Source organism: Anastrepha obliqua, chromosome 1 (assembly GCF_027943255.1).
Source record: "Anastrepha obliqua isolate idAnaObli1 chromosome 1, idAnaObli1_1.0, whole genome shotgun sequence".
Taxonomy (NCBI): domain Eukaryota; kingdom Metazoa; phylum Arthropoda; class Insecta; order Diptera; family Tephritidae; genus Anastrepha; species Anastrepha obliqua.
This window is the reverse complement of record NC_072892.1, coordinates 172,287,028-172,307,415: the sequence shown is the minus strand read 5'-3', so window position 1 is coordinate 172,307,415 and position 20,388 is coordinate 172,287,028. Positions and strand designations below refer to the sequence as shown.

The window sequence follows — 20,388 nt, the reverse complement described above, 5'->3', positions numbered from 1 at the left end:
TTCTACTAAATGTCAAAAATACATGAAACAATTTCAGCCGGTATAAAATGAGTTGGTGGACATTTTTTTCGAAACGTTTCGTACCCTCCCACAATCACACTCACCGCGGGTGCGCCAGCTGACGTTCACTTTCGTTATTCATGAAAGTTAAATCACAAGTATAGTCAAGAATTTAACGGTATAAAAACGAACTCCAAAATCGACCGCTGGCTCCCGGACTATATCCACTGTTTCGAAACCGTGCACTTCGCGGCTACGGCGCCCGCGATTAGTGGTCAACAAATGCATAGATGAGTAAGGGTGTCTCAGAATTTAAGTTACTCGTGAATTTTCGTATCGGATCAACTACCTAGTGTCACTTTTCATATTAATGTAAGTCATTACATGCGACTCACATTTTTCATTTTAAATCTCATAAATTGTCAAAAAATTGAAAACAAAAACTAATCAAAACTATTTATAAGAGCCTATGAAAAATTATTTTTTACTTTTTAGTCCATTTACAGGGTGGCTGATGAATTTTGCTACATTAAGAAACTCAAATAACTTTTTTTTTAGTGTATGGAATTCATTTATTTTTTTTTCAAGTTGAAGGTCATTAAATTTTATTAAATGTAGCTTAACTAGTTTTAAAAATAATTGAATTTAAATGCCCCCCATGCTCGTTGACACAAGTGCGGCATCTTAGTAAAAAGTTGTTCATTGCTGCTTTGAGAGTTGCGACAGGAATAGCCGCAATTGTTGCCCGAATGGATTGTTTTAGTTCATCCAAATTTGTTGGCTTTGTTTTATAAACTTCTTGCTTACAAAAACCCCACAAGAAAAAGTCAGGTGCAGTAAGGTCAGGCGACCCTTCGTCGCAACTCTGTCGTAACAGTCTGGGCTATGTGAGACGTTGCCCATCTTGTTGAAACCACACAGAGTTGAAAGGAATTCTCTTTCGGCGTAGTTCTGGATAGAAAAATTCTTTCAGCATTTTCAAATAACGGTCTCCAGTAACCGTAACGGTGTGACCATTTTCTTCAAAAAAATAAGGCCCGACAATACAGCGTGAAGAAACCGCACACCACACTGTCACGCGAAGAGGATGCAATTCCGTCTCGTGGAGTATCTGTGGGTTAGAAGTACTCCATATTCGACAATTTTGTTTGTTCACATTGCCGTTTAAATCGAAATGGGCCTCATCAGACATGAAAAGGCAGTTTAACATGTTTTGGTCTTCTTCCACCATTTGCAGGATCTTCTGGCAAAATTCCAAGCCAATCGGTAAGTCTGCTGCATTCAGTTTGTTAACCATTTGAATTTTGTAGGGAAATAAGTCTAAATCTTTGTGCATTATTGTTTGCAAAGACTGTCGGCTGACACCAAGTTGAGCAGATAAGCTTCTTGTTGAAACCCTTGGATTGCTTTGTATAGCTGCAGCTACAGCAGCGATCGTTTCCTCCGTCCGAACTGGTGGGTTTCGATGATAAGGCCTTCTTGCGACTGTTCCTTCCTCAGCAAAATTATTCACCAGTCTCATTATGGTCCATCTGCTCGGGGGATCGCCGCCAAACATCCGCCTGTACTCTCTCTGTACCAAAACTACGGACTCCAGTGCGTGATAGCGGCGGACTATCCAAATTCTTGTTTGCGTGTCCCAGTTATCCATTTTAATAAATTTTAAAGATCAATCTGCAAATTAATACAAAAATGGAACAGATAACTTAAAAAGAAAAAAAGTTATTCAATTTTTTTTGGGTAGCGGCTTTCATCAGCCACCCTGTATTAAAACGAGGTTTATTATTCGAACACAATTTTTTTATTATTCTTTTATTTGCATTATTTAATATTGATGAGAATGCAACATCACTTCCAGAAAATCATACAAAGGAAATGGGTTTGGGGGCCCTGGCACTTCACTCCATACTTACATATCTTCATCACCACTTACCACCACTTGTTTTCAACGATTTGCACTCACCTGCAGAGCAGCACTTCACTTCTTACGAAGTAATGAAAAAATCAAGCGATTACTTCCTCACACAAAAGATGGAGAAATATTACGTTGTATTATATCGTAGTTAAAAAGAAATTATTTGTGAAATGGAGTAAATGTTTTCTATTCATGCATAAACGGTAATAAACTATTTGATATTAATTTCAAATAATACCGTAACAATTACCTTTTATTCAACTAATTCCGGTTTCATAGGTATAAATCCACCTGCTGATTGAGAAATTCTGTCAAGAGCTCTTCTTTGAGCGGCAAAACATTGTTGGTTTCAATTTGTGATTAGCTCAGAGATAAGCTACACTCTTCTATTGTACTGCTCCACTCTCTACCCACTAATTGCCGTTTGCCATAGTGAGCGGGTGAGAGTACGATAGAACTCTCGTTCAAGTAATAAAATAGCCGGTAAAGCGATCTCATTAGTTAGTTGCCGGCAAACTCTAGTTCGCTTTATAACAAATTGAGTATAAAATAGAATTGTGATCTGTTAAGCAAAAGAAGTTTAATACTAAAAGAAAGTTCAAGTGCACGCAATCATACAAAAACAAAAATAAGCAAAACAAAGCAAGAAACAAAATTAATAGCAGTGAAAAAGTTCGCCAATGCAAACATACTCGTGCTCATCTACTGAATCTATGCATGTACACACATGCAAACAAACATATGTAAATTAGTAATAAACAATTTTCAATTGCAAAATGCGAATTATGAAGCTGCCAAGTGCTGCAAACATTTGTGTTTGTGTAATTGTGTTGTGCACTGTTTGGCTGTGCAATTTATGTAGGAGTACTCAGGCGGAGTCAGTTTATGTGCAGGATTTGAAGGGTCTAACGTGGACGCTCACAAATGGCACTTATAGTGAGTACTTACATATACATACATATACTGTCTGTATGCATAAGTGAAACGTAGAGATGATAAAAAGAGCAATTGCATAAATCTATAAATTACGTTCAATAAGCGCGTCTTATCACGAAAATTATTTAAAACACTAAGTGACCTTTCTCAATGTCTCATTAAGCGCTTAACCCTTGAACTTTGTAGAGAGGATTGACAAAAAAATGTTTTCTCAATTCTCTGTGAGCTCACATCAGTCAGATAACTTCGGTTTAAGTTTATTGGCAGATGGCCAGACGATTAGCTAATAAAAAAAAAATAAAATTTTTAAATGTCATTTGGCGGTAGCGCATTTAATAAGCAAATGTTGATCGTTGTTGCTGTTGTAACTGTGAAAACATTGTCTCAACCTGTTTGGAAGTCTTTTTGGAGTGGCAGGCCTTCGCTGGATATAAATCCGTGTCATTTCGGAAGCGTAGAACTAACCGCTGGCGTAAATGGAGGTCGTTGCACAAATATTTTCTAAAATTAGGTCACCCCTTTTCTGGGATGAGCAGGAGGTACTAGGTTGTGCAATAAGTTTTGTGGTTCGATAAGAAAAATACGATTTTATGATTGGAAATACTCTTTATGATTCAATATGGTCTCCCTGAACATCAATACACTTACTTCAACGAGATTCCAATTTATGAATTCCATCCCTGAAGTTGAAATTTGGAAGGGCTGCAAAATATCCAGAATCCATAGCTGTTTTGATCTCATCTGTTGATGGAAAAAGCTTTCCATGCATGCATTGTTTAGGTCGGAAAACAGAAGGAAGTCGCTAGGGGCTAAATCTACTCCAAAAATTTGAACTTTATTTCATGGATTTTAGCCATTGGCAAAGTGCTCTTGTGACACGGTGAATTGTCCTGATGAAAAATAATTTTTTTCTTTTACAAACTGGGTATTTTTTCATGAATTTTTTATTTCAGCTGGTCTGAAAGGTTACAATAATATTCAGAATTTATTGTTTAATCAGTTTGCAAGTAATCCACAAACAAATTTCCTTTCACATCCCAAAAAACTGATTCTAACACTTTTTTGGCCGATTTTTGTAAATGAACTCGTTTCGGAGCCAAGGAATCAGGTAAACACCACTTCTTAGTCTCCTGTTTCGACTTAGCGCTCTAAATGTTGCTGAGAAAATCGCATTCGAATGTTCGAAACGCATTTCTACTATACTGTTTCAAAATTTCAAAATTCGTTCATAACTTTTCTTTTATTTATTGCTTTAAACCTTCCAAAAATTAAAACTTAATCACTGGACGATACCTGATTTTTTCCATTGTAGAAAATACTGTGACACATCGATAATAAATCACTTGTGAGCAAAGAATGAATTGACAGATTGAAATGATACTCCACATATGTTCCCATGAAGAGTGTTCCAACATAACAAAAAAAAATTTAAGCTAGTAGCGCTGCCCTCTCTTATCGAACCGCAAAACTTATTGAACAACCTAGTACACTTTCCCAAATAATATCAGATATTAAGCTATCAAAATTGGAAAAATCTCAAGCCACCTACTTCCGAATAAGATAAAATAGAAAAATGATAAAAATCAAAACTTGGAATTAAAGAGATAAATTTATTTAGTGCAATTTAAAGATTATTTTATAAATCCTTTTTTGCTTGTACGCAAGCCAAGCCCTGGCAGTTAAAAATGGCTACTTGATAAAGTTATGAATTCACAATTTTTCACTAGATACCACCTCGATCAATGAGTTCCCAGAATATATTCAGAAAATTCAAAATACAAGCTTATTCATCAAAACTGATATTATCATCTTAAAAATATTCCCCATCAACTGCAACTCCCAGCGTTTGATCGTTGGAGGTCTGTTTTCGGTATGACCATCATAGCCGTCTTCAATTTTTCCATTACTTCTTTTCGGATACTTCGGCCGTTAACACGCATTCCCTATATTGATTCTTTGACTCGATCAAATAGAAAAACATCCACGACATACCAGGTGAACCCGACGGCTATTAGATGGTATTAGTTTCATTATTGGTCAAAAATTCCCGGATTCTGATGGCACTGTGCGACAGTGCGTTATCATAGTGCCAAATCCACAAGTTGTTTTCCCACAAATCCTTTCTCTTTTGGCGAATTCACAAATCACGTAAACTCTCTCTCATAACGCCTCTCTTTCGTGGTGTACAATCAGTGGTTGTAATCAATGAAAACCGTGAGCATCCCCTTCTATTTGACTGAAAACGACGTAGTTTTTTTTTTATCTTAGTTCATTCGTAGCTCTCCTCTCTCACTCGTCTGATGTTTAGCTTGTGTGTCGTACACATAAACCCACGCATTTCTCCATGATGTCCAATGATGTGTTTGATGAGTGTTGGGTGGAATTTTGCCGAAGAAGTCATGTCTTTAGCGATATCAACGCGCCCCTTTTTCGCACGAAATTTAAGGGGTTATATACCTTGTGAGCCCGAAAAAATGGACGATTGTCATAATTTTTTTTAAATATGAAGGGTAATTCTCGAAGAATAAATTTTGGTGTTTTTATTTTAAAAAATGTTGTTATTTATTGTTAATATCGCCCCTCCTCCGAAACGCCGTTTTTTAGAAGAGGCTTGCGGTGATCACGGTAGCCCATGAGCAGCTCAACTGAAATCAAAAAAATTAAATGATTATTGTAGCAAAATGTTTTTTAGTAAACCGGAACGGTTCATTTACCAAAAAAAAAATGTTTCTCGATATGAAAACCGCTTTGTACCAAAAAAACAAACGGGTTTTGAGGGGTTGAAAAATTAAAAAAAAAAAAAATGTATTCCAGCGAACGATGCAAATATTTATAAAAAGAGAAACGTTCAGATTCACGAGGTTGTAACTTCGAATAATTAAAAAAAAAGTTTATGCAAATCGGTCAAATAGTTTTTGATACATAATGATCACCGCGACTTCGTCTAAAGTTTTGCGTGCACTTCTCGTTCCAAGAAAGGTTGCGCGTTTCCACAGTCTGTAACTTTCGTTTTAGTGCTCCGATCTTTATGATTTTTTGAATTTATATTTTTAAGATGCTGTAGTTTTAGAATATGCCATAAACAATTTTCTATTTTTTAGTCCAACACAAGGTATATAACCCTTTAAGTCCTCTGGGACCAGCTTTGCAGCAGCATTGCGCAAACGCAAATCATTAACTGCAATACCCTGAACGAATAGAAAAACAATGTTCAAGTCCTCTGTCAGGTCTCTGATGGTTAATTTGCGGTTATTGATAAGCTTTTCTTTCACTTTATTGATGTCATAATCAGTTTTAGATGTCGACGGTCTGCCATAGTGGCAGGTAACTTAACAAAACATTACTCAAATCAGTTGACTTAGAGCGTCACCTGGCGGATGTTCTGGGAACTTTTTGTTGAAGGTAGTTTCCCACTTCCTATTTTATTTATGGAAATATGTAAATAAATATATAAAATAAAACCATTTATTTATTTATGGGGAGCAGATGTGGAGCACGAGGCGAAACAACTTACCCTCGTGTGTGGAATGATAAAAAGAAGCCTTTGATTGAAGCTCTGTTTGCACTTTACTTTACATTTGCATACACATAATACTATTTTAATACATTAAATACATACGAGGTGGCGCAAATTTAATCACCATATCGGAAGTTTTATGCATTTGCAAATGGGGTCGTTCGTCAATCATATTTGAGACTTGTGAACTGGATAGCTGCAGCACACAAGCACATAAACAATGGAGCGCGTAAAGGCCAAAATAAAGATTTGCATTACTCAAAATCAGATTTTTTTTTATTTAGTAAAAATTAAGAAAAAAAAAAAAAAAAAAAAAATTTGAATGATTAATTTTGCGCCACCTTGGAAATGTACCATTTTTCATTTTCAGCCAACACCAAAGTCAAAATACCCTCCGGTGTGTACAGCGCCATATCAGGGGAAGATGTACTCAAATCCTATAACGATGTTGATCTGCGCCATATTTCATACGGCAACTGGACCTATTCCCTTGAGTTTGCCGGTGCGTATGAGCGATCCTCAAAAAACATTGAAATTTATCGCGAAAATAAATATGTATTCTTTTAACCATTTAGAAGAAATTAAAGATGCGCGTCTGGTCAATCTAACATTCCATGGTATTGACACCATTTCGGAAATTTACCTCAACGGCCACTTGTTGGGCTACACCGACAATATGTTTGTGCGTTACACTTACGAAGTGGGTCACATTTTGGAGGATGTGAATCGATTGGTGGTGCGCCTGACTTCGCCAGTGCATGCCGCACGTGTCAAGGCTGATGAGTTGGCGGCACGCAATATGTCTGTGCCACCCGCTTGTCCACCCGTCAGCTATCGCGGTGAATGTCACATGAATATGCTGCGTAAAATGCAAGCTAGTTTCTCATGGGACTGGGGGCTGGCGGCGCCCTCAATGGGCATCTGGTAAGTGATGGCAATCGTAAGTGGCTGCTGAGCTATAAAAGCGTAGTGTTTTGTGTGTTTATATATCTCCATCTTCTCTACTAATTGCTTCATTTGTACTGTTTTTGTGTCTTCAAAGGAAAACCGTAACGTTGGAATATTACGAGGTTGCTTTGATACGCGATGTGGATGTGGCAATTAGTCGCAATGAAACGCATTGGAATATGCATACGCGCGTCTTCGTCGATTCTGGCAGCAGACAGGATTTCTATGCTGAACTTACATTTTATGCAATGTACGATTGAAGGTTTTTGTTTAATTTTTTCCCCTCAATTTCGTAATTTATTTTGTTTATTGTTTAGTGAGCTAATGGCGGAGCCGGTGACTATAAATACTTACGCTGAACGTAAGCTTTCGTGGCAGAATCCAGCCATTATTTTCGACTACGCAGTACCCATTGTGAGTAAAGAGTGGTTTATATATTTAAATTAAGAAAATGAACAAAACTCTATTTTTTAGGTATAATTTTGGTTTTTTCGAAAGAGCAAACATTCCCATTATTTATGGGATAGATAAAATTTATGTGGCCACCTTGGTTGCTTTCATAGTAACTCATCCATCTAATACAATTTTTCAAGACCTTAGTGACGGTTTCTGGTTGCATTTCACGAATGTGCTTCTCTATATTCGCCTTAAGGGTCAAATGATTATTGGCGACATTGGTCCTTCCCAATCCCCTCCCACAAAAAACAAAAAAAAAAAAAACAGTCGAACGGCGTCAAATCGAAGCTCCGATATGGCCAATTGATATCGACGTGACGACGAACTTGGGGCGCAAAAGATCGATTATGGACATGGTGCTTATGTTTCTGGCACAAAAAATTATTTACTATGCTTCAGTGGTGCTCACCGAAATGGTGTTTTCAGCAGCATTTTCATAGAAAAATGTTATGATTTCAAAATCCGCACGAAACTATCACTCTCTGAGATCCTTCTCCTCCTCGTTCTCGAAGATGGTGTGCGGATTTTCATATCCTAAAATGTGGCAGTGTTGATTGTTATCACAGCCGCCGTCATGAAAATGAGCTTCGTCAAAAAAAAAAAAAAATATTTTTAGAGCAATGTCGTTGTTCATTTCGAGTTGCTCTAAGGTCCAAACTGCAAAACGATAAATATGCAGATGGTCGTGTAACTTCAATTGCTACTGAGTCAGCGAGCTTTATGCAAAATTCGTCCCAAGCTGTTGCATGTAATATTTAGTTGTTAAGACCGTTGACGAGTCGATATTCCAGGACCGGGTCGCACTTTCTCTCCTACGGCAGCCAAATTCTCGTCACTGCGTACCGTGCGATGACGGGAACCGTTTCTGTTGTCCACTATCAGATCTGTCTCCCGCACTTCTTGCATATACTTACGTACAACAGGCGCGATGGGTGCCTCATTTCCGTCAAAACTTCTTTTCAATGTACGAAATGTTTGAGCCCCACAAAATTGACGTTGGAAATAAGTTTGCAGTAGGAAAGAGCTATGACTAACAAAATAACATGTGATTAAAAAAACACTAGTGGACCTAATGAAACTTGTTTTGAAAAACTTTCTATATAAATGCAAAAGCGAATTAAAAGCCTTCACAACTGCAGCAAGGGAATTGGCAGTCTGGTTCCACCCAAGCCTTTATCTTTCTTGGGGTTACATATTCCACAGTTCTAGAGGTTACCATATACTTCAGCTAATATGAGTCCAGGGCTACAATAACATAGAATGAGAGTGAATGAGAGGTAGTAAGAATAGTAAAAGAGGCTGTGATCTCAAAACTAATGGGACGTAACTCTTTTCTGGCAATTGGAGCTCAGATGAAGGGCTATCTGACTCAAACTAATGCACCGCTATTAAAGTACGCCAAACAAAAAACAGACTGAGAATTGCGAAGGTATCTACACTGGCGCGAAATATCTCCTAATGACTCTTGCGGATTTTGCAAGATGGCCTCATCCCCAGAGACATCTTCACTTTTCGAATGCGATTGAGAAGAAAGCAAGCAGAAAACGAGACATATTCGCTCATCTGAGCCCCGCACCATCTAAGGTTCCCTCAGTGAACTGGATTTGGATAAGATACTGTGATGAGCACACGAGCACACAAGCTTAAGGCCGAAGTGCAAACCTCCTTTTAATTAATTCAATCATTTAGACGAGTGCTAAGAGTGCTAAGATAGCATTCAACCCCTGCGGAATCAAAGTCAAAGAGGTTGTCGACAAGATGGCAAAAAACTGTAAACTCAAAGCTGAGAAAATAGTGGGCATAAACAAGGAATCCTCATACAGGCGAAGATATTTGGGTACCCGTTCAACATTAAGTCACCCAGACTCAATTAGCACAAAGGTGCCAATTTGGTACACCATTAGTAGAATCACTGTCGTTGTTTAGTCAAACCAGTTGACTATAAATCTGCCTATCTACCAAGTTGTTCATTGAGAATTTCCTCAGCATTCTATGTCGTAGAATACCTAGACTTGGGCACTCACACAGATAGTGGTAGACTATCTCCTAGAATCATCTTGGTTTCAGCTTCTACATCTATCGTTGTACGGCCACTCGATCTTTCTGGCATAGTCTCCGAAAGGCCAATGCCCGGTTATTGTTGACTTACTTCTAAAGATGTCTGTTCCTGGCTTTCTTAACAGCTCGTTAATTCTGGACTTGTTGTAATTTGACTTCGCTATTTTGCAGGTATAGGTGTTGGTCCATTTGTCAACAGCCTGCTTCTGGATTTGGAAAAATATCTCCCTTTTGTAGACACTTCGGGGTCAGGCCACTGCTAGCACTTCGAATACTCTAGAAGAAGCCTCCTGTCTTGCCAGCTCATCAGCTTTCTCATCAGCTCTCTCAGTTCTTATGGCCAGCTACCCAAATGAGAGTGATGTCTGTCTTGCGTACTAAGGCATTTAATTCTTCTTTGCATTGTCTGACGATTTTTGAATTGGTTATAGGTGACTTTGAAACTAGAATAGCTGCTTGACTATCTAAAAAAATACGAGTTTCTGATAGTTGTTGTGGATGACAACTGATTATCCTGCAAGCTTCCCGAGAACCTCTGCTAGAAAGATGTTATTCCAATTCTCCAGATGAAAGAACTTGTACGTGTCGAGGTCTTTCTATTGTACACCCGCACCGGTGTTGCAATCCATCTTGGATCCATCGGTGTAAAGTCCGGTGGTATCTTCTTGGACTACTAAATTTAACTCCCATTCACGTGGCAAACATTACCTTAAATTCTAGTCTGAAGTCTAGGGTAGCGGTTATGTAGTCTGATGGATGGCCGTTTAGCTTTCGACTATCAAGAATTGTATTATACATTCGACGTTGCTGTTAACAACCTTTTCCCACCTATCGATCAATTTCTTGATGCAGTTCCGCCAAAAATCGCCTGCTTTGGTGTCAAAGAAGTTGTTGAGCCAGATTTAAATACCTCTTTGTTATCGAAGGTAACTTCATATGGTTTGACATTGAACAGGGTGCGGAAGAGATGGTAATCGGTCGGTGCAAGGTCCGGAGAATACGGCAGATGCTGAAGGACCTCCCATTCGAGCTCTTGCAGTACGGTTTAGACGACTTCTGCATGATGGGGCCTGGTGTTGTCGTGAAGGAGTGCGGTTGACCATGTTGATCAGGTCTTTTTAGTAAAACAGCCTTAGCTGAGAATGCAGAGCTCCTAGTTGATCGTCGCATTCTTTTCAAGCATTTCCCAGTGCCCCATGCCCTCTCAGTCCCACCAAACACATATTATGATCTTCTTTGGATGAAGATGCGACTTCACTTTTCGCTTTGGCGTATCTCCTGGAGCTACCAACTTCTTTCTTTGCTTCATATTGATATATAAGCACCATTTCTCATCTCCCGTGACGATTCGGTACAAAAGGCGCTATTTATATTATGACCGCGAGTTGCTCGATGGTGGGCGAGATGCTGAGAAGTAATTTGAAGGTGACTTTCTTTGTTTTTTATTTCGTTGAGCTCGTGAGACACCCAGTCTCCCAAATTTTCAGTAAATCTATTTGGAGGAGGGTGATTAAGAATCGTCTTATGGTCGCAGCTCATTTTGCCACCAATTCACTATTGGTTTGGCGACCGTCCCCCTTCAAAAGTTATTTGAAACGTTCTGCATAGAATTCAGAAGACCTTCATTGCGGGACGTGTCATCGACATCAAAGTCGTTATTTTTGAACTTTGTGAACCATTTCCGTGCTGTAGACCGCCTATGACACCTTCTCCGTACACACCGCAAATGTCTCGGGCTGTTTTGGCAGCTTTGGGACCTCGATGAAAAGCAAAAACGAGCAAACCATGGAGCGGTTGATTGCATCTGTTAACTGTCTCTGAAATGGAGACACTGCCGGTGCGAAAGAGACTCAAACCTAAAATTTTTTGATCTACGTATTAAGTAAAAGGGAATTGCAATATAATATTAGAAATACGAAAGCCAGAAATTTCATGGCGTACATCTCTTTAATGTATTTCTATAACAACTATAGCGGGAATTAAAAAAAAGGTATTTATTTTTACGGAACATGACAAATTAAAGAGCTTAGCCTTTCTCAAGGTTGGGTTAGGTATATCTGGCTGATCTGAACAGATCTCATATAGCTCACAAGGGCCCGTAGTGTTTCCAGTGTTGTTGGAGTCGTGTTATTCTAAGGTATTAGAAAAAAAAATCGCTTAACAGCAGATCAGCGAATGTCGGATATTTGCTAGTTATACTAAAAATCCGATTTTTGTCTATTTTGCAAAGGTAGCAAAAATTTTTTTATTTTCCCATTTTCCTTATATTCCCAGCAAAATGTTCATCTGTGGTGGCCGAATGGTTATGGCGATCAGAAATTATATCCATTGCAATTCTCACTCAAGACGTGGCTCCAACGAAGCGGACCCCGTTTGCGTGCGCGCACCACTTCCACCAAGAGTATACGAGTAGGTTTTCGTACCATCGAGCTCGTGGAAGATGCAGCCAGAGAAGGTAAATAGTATTTGCTATGAATTAAAAATTTTTGGAAATAAAATAGGCATTTATCTAAATCGACACATTCTAGGCGTTGGTGACTACTTTTTATTCAAAGTAAATGGCGTGGAGATATTCATGAAGGGCACCAATTACATACCTATGCACATATTGCCCGAGCTGAGCTACGACGAAGAACAAAGTAAGTGAGCACCAGCCCTTAATTACAATAAGAATATTTGATTACTTTTTATGTTTTAATTTTTTTTTTTTCTTTATTTTCTCCTCATCTTCCGCCACCCACTTTAGTACGATATCTTTTGCACTCCGTCAAAGAGGCCAATATGAATATGATTCGCATTTGGGGTGGCGGCGTTTATGAGAGCAATGCCTTCTACGAAGAAGCTGATAAGTACGGCATACTAATCTGGCAGGATATGATGTTTGCGTGCGCCATGTATCCAGCCACAGATGAGTTTCTTGCCACAGTGCGCACAGAAGTCATACAGAATGCCAAGCGTATTGCCTATCATCCAAGCATTGCCATTATTGCGACGAATAATGAAAACGAACTGGCACTGGTGGGCAATTGGTATGGTACCGCCGGTGATCGTACACGTTTTGAGGCTGAATATCGTGAATTGTATGTGGGCACTGTCTTTCACGAACTGAAGATCATACAGGACAGCGCGCGTCCTAAGCCGCTGATTTCGTCACCATCCAATGCCAAGGCGAGTGAAAAGGATAATTATATATCGAATAATCCTGGCGATGCGAATTATGGCGATAGTAAGTTGGGGCACAGCAATGTTAATTTTTATTTATTTATGCATTTTTTCCTTCTCAGTTCACTTCTATACGAACTTTGAGGATGCTTGGGATCCGAACATTTATCGGCGTCCACGTTTCGCTTCCGAGTATGGCTTTCAGAGTTTGCCGAAACTCACTTCATGGCAGCTAACCATGCAGCCCAAGGATAATCTGTTCAATTTAATACATCACCGCCAGCACCATCCCTCGAATATGTCGCTTATAAATGCCTTGATAAGACGTCATTTGCCATTGCCACTGCCCGAGGCTGATAACTACGTTGAGGCGTTGATTTATTTCAGCCAAATTTCGCAGGCTATGGTTACGAAAATCGAGACGGAGGTTTATCGCAGTTTGAGAGACACTGAGCACCACACAATGGGCGCACTCTACTGGCAGTTGAACGATGTGTGGGTGGCGCCATCTTGGTCCAGCATTGATTTCTATGGAAATTTTAAGGTTTGTTTTCGAAAGCGCTTACGTAAATTTCACAGACCTACTGAAATTGTAGCATTAGGTTTTCGAATAAATTTGTATAAAACATTTTTTTTGGTTTTTTTAGGTAAAGAGGAAAGAATATTAAAAAAAAAATTTCTAAAATTGTTTTAAACAATTTTTTATTTGAAAATTTTTTTTTTCAGTTTTTTTGTAAAATCGTTTTTGTAAAAACTTTATTTGTAAAACATTTTTTTTTGATCAAAATAATTTTCTTTATATATTATTAAATTTTTCTTTTAAGTAAAAAGGGAAGAATATTAAAACATTTTTTTTTCTAAAATTTTTTGTTTCTAATTTTTTTTTTTAAGTTTCTTTAGCAAAATCATTTTTATAAAACTTCGTTTTTGGAAATTTTTTTTTTGTGCACTTCATCTATGTATGTAAAAAAAAATACTTTAAGTAAAAAAGGAAAAAAAAATGTGTGTAAAAAAGAAAATAAAATTTTTAAAAACATTATTATTATTAATTTTGCGCCTCCCCTAAAAGACTAATAATGCAATCATTTAAAACAAATGGTATTTTCAATTAATACACCGCATAAATTAAATTACGAAGTCTCCTTTTGATTTGATCGCAGAAAAGTTTATCAATGGTCTATAAAACTTATTTCATTCTCTTCCTCTCTATAAATATTTCATTCCCTTTTACCTTCTTCCAGCTGCTCCACTATTGGGCTAAGGCGTTTATGGCTCCAATACACATTGTCGCACTTTATGACACCGATCAGGATGCCCTGAATGTGTCTTTGATTTGTGATAAACTAGAAGTGGAGCAGGAGGGTCTTGAGGTGTCTATGAATATTTACAAATGGTCTGATTTGTTTCCCAAGCAGCAAACTATTTGGCCGGTTGCTTTGGTAATTCACTTCATTGTTATATTTATGATATGCATAGAAAAAAATACACATATAAAAAAAACTCTCATTGCAAACGCAGAAACCGAATGGCGTGCAGTACGACAAGATAATTCCGATTTCAAGCATTTTCCAGAATGACTTCACCAAGACCAACTCCTTCGTCGAGTTCGTTTTGCGTGATAGTACAGCCGTAATCGCGCGCAACTTTTACTACCCCAGTCCGATAAAGAATGCTGAGGGTGTGGCTGATCCGCAAGTAACTGTAAGTTAAAAAAATTATTTATAACTACAGCAGATATTTGCTTTTTTAAATTCACTGATTTTTAACTTTTATTCCAGTTAAAGGTTTTCTACTCCTACTGCTACCGAGCGAATGATCGTTACGCGAATATAATCAGTTTGAATATTTCCGTTGCCAAGCCCGCTATTTTCCTGTACCTCGAGCTACTCAATGCCAATATCACTCGATATAAATTATCGAATAATGGTTTCATGATGTTGGTGCCGACGAAGATGGTGCATTTGGAGTTCTACAGCAGCGAATGCCTGGATGTCAAAGAGAGTGATTTTAGAGTTTCAACTGTCAACCAATTCATGCTGTAATGCCGCTGCACTGAGAGTTTCTACTTATACAATTTTTAAATATTTGCTTAATGCCAAAGAACTCGACATAGTTAATATTTCCAAAGAAAATGTCTGATAAAGTTAAAATAGAGAATGAATTTAAACTCATTAAATTTTGATATCTAAATGGTTTAGAGAACTTTAATTTTCTTTTGAGCTCCAATGGTCAGTTTGGATAAAGAATAATAGAATACAAGATTCAGCAGATTGAAGTGAAAAAATGATCGCAATAAGCGTAAATGAAAATGAAAACATGGATGAGGTCAATGTACCATAAATGAAGCAGATAATAGAAAAATAATGCAAAAAAGTTTGTTTCAAATACATTCTGTCAAAAAAGTGTCGGAATTTATTCAATAAAACGCAAAATAATTGTTTAATCATCAAAACTTATTTTGTCGCCTTCAAAATAATCTCAATGCGAGTCATTGCCAATGCCAATCATTAGTCCAGTCATCAAAGCACCTTTTAAACGCGTTTGAAGAGATCTTCTTCAGCTCCTTCAGCGAATTCTCCTTACCGGCCTCTACCAACTCAAAGCGGCGTCCGCGGAGTGGGAATTTATGTTTTGTGAAAAGGAAAAAGTCACTAGGGGCTAAATCCGGTGAATACAGTGGCTGTTCGATGATATTTGTGGAGTTTTTGGTCAAAACAGTGTTCAAAATATGAGCCTTGTGAGACGGTGTTTTATCATGGTGCAAGATTCCTGAGTTTTGTTTCCACAAATTGGGCCATTTCATATGCACATTCTCTCCCAAACGTCGCATAACTTCCAAATAATATTCTTTATTTACCGTACAACCATTTGGAATGAATTCCGAGTGCGCAACACCATGCTAATCGAAGAAAACGAGTAGCATTACTTTCACTTTTGACCGACTTTGACGTGGTTTTTTGGGTTTCGGCTCATGTGGATAGCACCGTTCAGCCGCCTGTGGACTGGTTTGCATGCAACTCATATAACCACGTCTCATCACCTGTTATGATGCACTGGATAATCGTTGTGTCAGAATTCACTTGCTCAAGCATGTCACCAGCCACCTTCTTCCGATAAATTTTTTGAAAGAAATTCAACTCTCTTGGAACGAGTCGAGCAGGTACGTGTCTCATGCCCAATTGATGGTGTAAAATGTTTCGAATTGATTCGTGAGACATGCTAAGTTCACGAGCTACCTCCCTGAAACTTAAATTATGGTTTTCCAGCACCATTTCCTTGACTTTGTCGACTTTTTAATCCGTTGAAGACTTGGATGGGCGACCAGATCGGGGCAAATCTTCCACGACTTCTCGGCCGTCTACAAAAGCCGATAGCCCTATACCACTCATAGAGCCGTGTTTTTGATAAAGCACATTCGCTATAGGCTTTCTGCAACATTTTCAGCGATTCAGCACACAAAATCCCCTTCAAAACACAAAATCTAAGACAAATTCTTTGTTCGATATTTTCATCCATAGTGAAAATCGCAGACTACAACTGTGGTTGACTGGTATAATTAAATGCCAAAAACATTCTAATTGACGGACCACGCTCAAACTCTGCGACACTATAGAGGACAGCTTTACCAACATTCCAGCAATAAGAATTTAGACATCCGTGTAACGCGCGTCTTTTAAATACACAATTCCCGATATTTTTTTGCCAGAATGTATAAGCGTAGCTGTAAAATGAATCTACCATTCCCTCAGATCAACAGCTGATTCAGTCAGAATCACTTAGAACTGAGTAGCGGTTCCGCTACTTGCCCTAACCTCTATTGATTCATACCCCTACGATTTCTTCTCACATACACTCCGCTGCAAAATTGTAAGCAGAGCTATGCTTTTTTTCATAAAAATATTAAAGAATATAAAATATCGTTGATTTTTAGCAGCTTTTTGTTGATGGTGCTAGGTTTTTTCCTACATATAAAAACCTTGGAGTGTGCATTTTCAATGGAAGAAAACGTGTGACACCTCAGCGAAACAAAATTATCTGGAGTGTACCTCAACATCGCTATGCCCTGACTCCCATATTAAATGGAAGCGCAAATAATCTGTCATCTCGTTAAAAGACGCAGCCCATTTGTGAGCAATTATGAATTAGTGACAACCCCATCAAGAAATTTTATCGCTGCTTGGCTATCTGAATAAATAAAAGTAGTCACATTTTTGTCTAACCAGACAGCTACCTCATCAATGGCTTGAATTTCAGCCTGAAATACGTACTGTAACTAGTAAGACGAGCCGAAGTGCTTACTTTTGGCTTCTTAAACTTCCAACTTTATCGTCAACCTTTAAGCCAAGAACCGTAAGCAGTTTTTCCGACCAGGTATGTTGTCAACTCACACTTACATCATGCTGGAATTCTAGTACTAAATAACCTATTAAAGTATGGTTCATTCAAACAATATTCAACACGGTTATTTGGCCCCAGACGGAGTGTTATGGCCGTGTGTCCAACTCCTAAATCCGATACACATAAGCGCCATATGTTGAACCAGTTTCTAATCGTTGTCTTGTCGAGAATCGTCCACCAGACTATAATCCCGTAAAGGTGGATGGCTGACTTAGAATGGCAAATTGAAACTTGTGTTGACATTTCTGTTTAGTAAGGTTTGGCAAGCCATCATGAATTTAACGCCAGAACAGCGCTTCCAATTTGGAGCGCTCGTGAAGTTGATAGAGCGAAGTGTTAAAGAAGACGATGAAATGTTGATTCGTCAAACATTCAGAACAAAGTCGATTGAAAATCAATATTTAGTTGATCGTTTCCTTTAATTGCAGTGATGTGGTCCACTTGGAATACTTACCGTCAGGCCAAAAAAGTAAATAATTCATGGGTTGAAATGTCCCGGGTCTGACACATAGACGGCATTAGTTTTATTGCATTCGCCTCTTTTTCAGTTAGTACTAACCTTGAAAAGACAGCTGCTAAAATTTCGTGATATTATATTCATTGGTCTGTGAGTTACCCACCATCTTCAAAGCGACGAGGTTTCAGACAGGGTGACTCGCTGTCGTGTGACTTCTTTAACCTGATGTTGGAGAGGATCATACGAGCCGCAGAACTTAATCGCTCAGGCACAATTTTTTATTAGAGCGTACAATTGTTGGCGTATGTTCATGATATTGATATCATCGGCCTTACTAACCGCGCGGTTAGTTCTGCCTTTTCCAAACTGGATAAAAAGGCAAAGTGAATGGGTCTGGTGGTGAACGAGGTCAAAACGAAGTACCTCCTGTCATCAAACAAACAGTCGGCGCCCTCGCGTATCGGCTTCCGCGTCACTGTTGACAGTTATAATTTCGAGGTTGTAAAAGACTCCGTTTATTTAGGAACCAGCATTAACACCTATAACAATGTCAGCTTAGAAATCCCGAAATCCAGACCTCAGATTACTCTGTGGAGCACTTACAGGTAAGGTTGCCTGTAATAAAAAAAACCTTTAACACAATAGGATTGTCTAGTACAAGATCATGCAGGTTCTGCTGTGATTAAAATTGAAATTTTAATTGGTCGAGCCCAAGTGAGCACCAAGAGATTTGGTAGTTCCTAAAAAACTTAGGCTAAAAAGCCCATTGAATTTATAGCTTTGGAAAGAGGGTAGATAGTTAAGGGGGAAAGAAGAAAAGTATCAGAGAAAGAGATAGGAAAAAATAGAGACAGAGACAGAGACAGAGGTAGTTAGTCCTATGAGAATTTTCCAGATTCTTTGGTAAATCTGAAAATATCCTTCAAATTTAGAGAACGAATATTACTCATTCTTACGACAGCGGAGCCCAAAACTCGTAGTCTTGCTCTAGCAAAGGTAGGACACTCACAGAGAAAGTGTTCAGTGCTATCCGGCTCCTCCAAGGAAGACAGGTCATATGCTGACCCCATGGGTTGTTTCCTGTAATAAAAACGACCATCAACCGAACGCCTTTCCTTCCAAGTTTCAGTAGAAAGTTTGACAGTTTTCTGCTCGGTTTTGTCACAAAACTCTTCTGCAGTTTTGCAGCGTTCTAGACCGGACTATCGCTCTTTATGTAGATTGCCTACATAATCGCTGATCCAATTCATGATTCCTGCGGAACTGATTCCGATTATTGGCTCTGGCCCTTGTTGGGGAACCGCTGATCCACGGTTGGCCAATTCGTCAGCAATTTCGTTTCCTTGAACACCGGAGTGTTCTGGAACCCATATAAGTACAAGCCTGCTCTGTCTCGCGACAGAATTAAGCTTCTTCTTACATCCTTCAACAATCTTTGAGGTTTGCTTCGTTTTCCAGGGCCTTCAGTGCAGCCTGACTATCACTGAAAACTCCAATCTGTTTTCCGCTCCATCTTCTCTCGATTATCCATTCGGCTCCTTTGAAGATGGCAAAAACTTCCGTTTGGAAAACAGTTGCCATTTCTCCCATAGCATATTGATACTTATTCGTATCGTTTACGTACCATCCGGCTCCAGACCCTATTTCATGAATGAAAATATCCGTCAAACCTCCCTGAATGCATTCCGGATTGCTCCATTACTCACGCAGTGGAAATCTGACATGAAATTTTCTTCCAAATAAAATTATGGATATCAGATCGTTTTTAGGCGCCAAGAACAGTGGATGTGGCCCAGATAGCAACTTAAAGATTTCTCTGTGTCCTGAAGTTCCATATGATGAAGATGAGTCTATAGAATACGTACTCACCAACTGTGAGGCATTAGGCCACAGGAGGCACAGAACCCTGTGCTCGTACCTACTAGTGCAGGAATACCTACAATTGCTCCCTCCTAAGGAGCTGGTTCGATTCCGCGGTATAATAAATAAGTATAATTAAGTAATTTGGGGCGCACAATAGATCAATCTAACACTCTACAAGGCTCTCATCATGCCCGTCCTAACGTATGGCGCAGAAGCTTGGACGATGTCAACATCCGATGAAGCGACGCTTGGAGTAAGATTTTTGGACCTTTGCACGTTGGCAACGGCGAATATCGCAGGCGATGGAACGATGAGCTGTATGAGCTATACGACGACATAGACATGGCGCAGCGAATAAAGATCCAGCGGCTACGTTGGCTGGGTCATGTCGTCCGAACGGATACAAACGCTCGGGCTTTGAAAGTATTTGATGAGGTACCAGCTGGTGGTAGCAGAGGAAGAGGAAGGCCTCCTCTGCGTGGGAAAGATTAGGTGGAGAAGGACTTGGCTTCACTTGGTGTGTCCAATTGGCGTCGGTTAGCAGGAGAAAGAAACGACTGGCGCGCTTTGTTAAACTCGGCCAAAATCGCGCAAGCCGTGCAACCATTGCCATTACCAACTCGGGCGGCTGTCCTGGTAATCCTGTATATAAATGTGAAATGTGCATTCTCTGTTGGC

The 20,388-nt window shown here is 39.0% G+C and overlaps 1 protein-coding gene across 1 annotated transcript; it reads left to right on the top strand.

Annotated features, from left to right (window-relative positions):
- Positions 1-2,430: 2,430 nt before the first annotated feature.
- LOC129241011 (beta-mannosidase) lies at positions 2,431-15,448 on the top strand. Its single transcript, XM_054877132.1, has 12 exons — positions 2,431-2,851; positions 6,739-6,870; positions 6,944-7,292; positions 7,411-7,566; positions 7,634-7,730; positions 12,105-12,285; positions 12,359-12,469; positions 12,577-13,056; positions 13,115-13,536; positions 14,234-14,431; positions 14,511-14,693; positions 14,771-15,448. The coding sequence occupies exons 1-12, from the start codon at positions 2,692-2,694 to the stop codon at positions 15,032-15,034; spliced, it is 2,733 nt and encodes a 910-aa protein (XP_054733107.1). The 5' UTR covers positions 2,431-2,691; the 3' UTR covers positions 15,035-15,448.
- The last annotated feature ends 4,940 nt before the right edge of the window (positions 15,449-20,388 follow it).

What these genes read in the sequence shown, in the direction of transcription:
- LOC129241011 (XM_054877132.1), top strand. Translation starts at nt 2,692, where the DNA reads ATGCGAATTATGAAGCTGCCAAGTGCTGCAAACATTTGTGTTTGTGTA. An exon ending in TCGACTACGCAGTACCCATT is followed by an intron (nt 7,731 to 12,104) that starts GTGAGTAAAGAG and finishes TTATATTCCCAG; the next exon opens with CAAAATGTTCATCTGTGGTG. An exon ending in CGATGCGAATTATGGCGATA is followed by an intron (nt 13,057 to 13,114) that starts GTAAGTTGGGGC and finishes TTTCCTTCTCAG; the next exon opens with TTCACTTCTATACGAACTTT.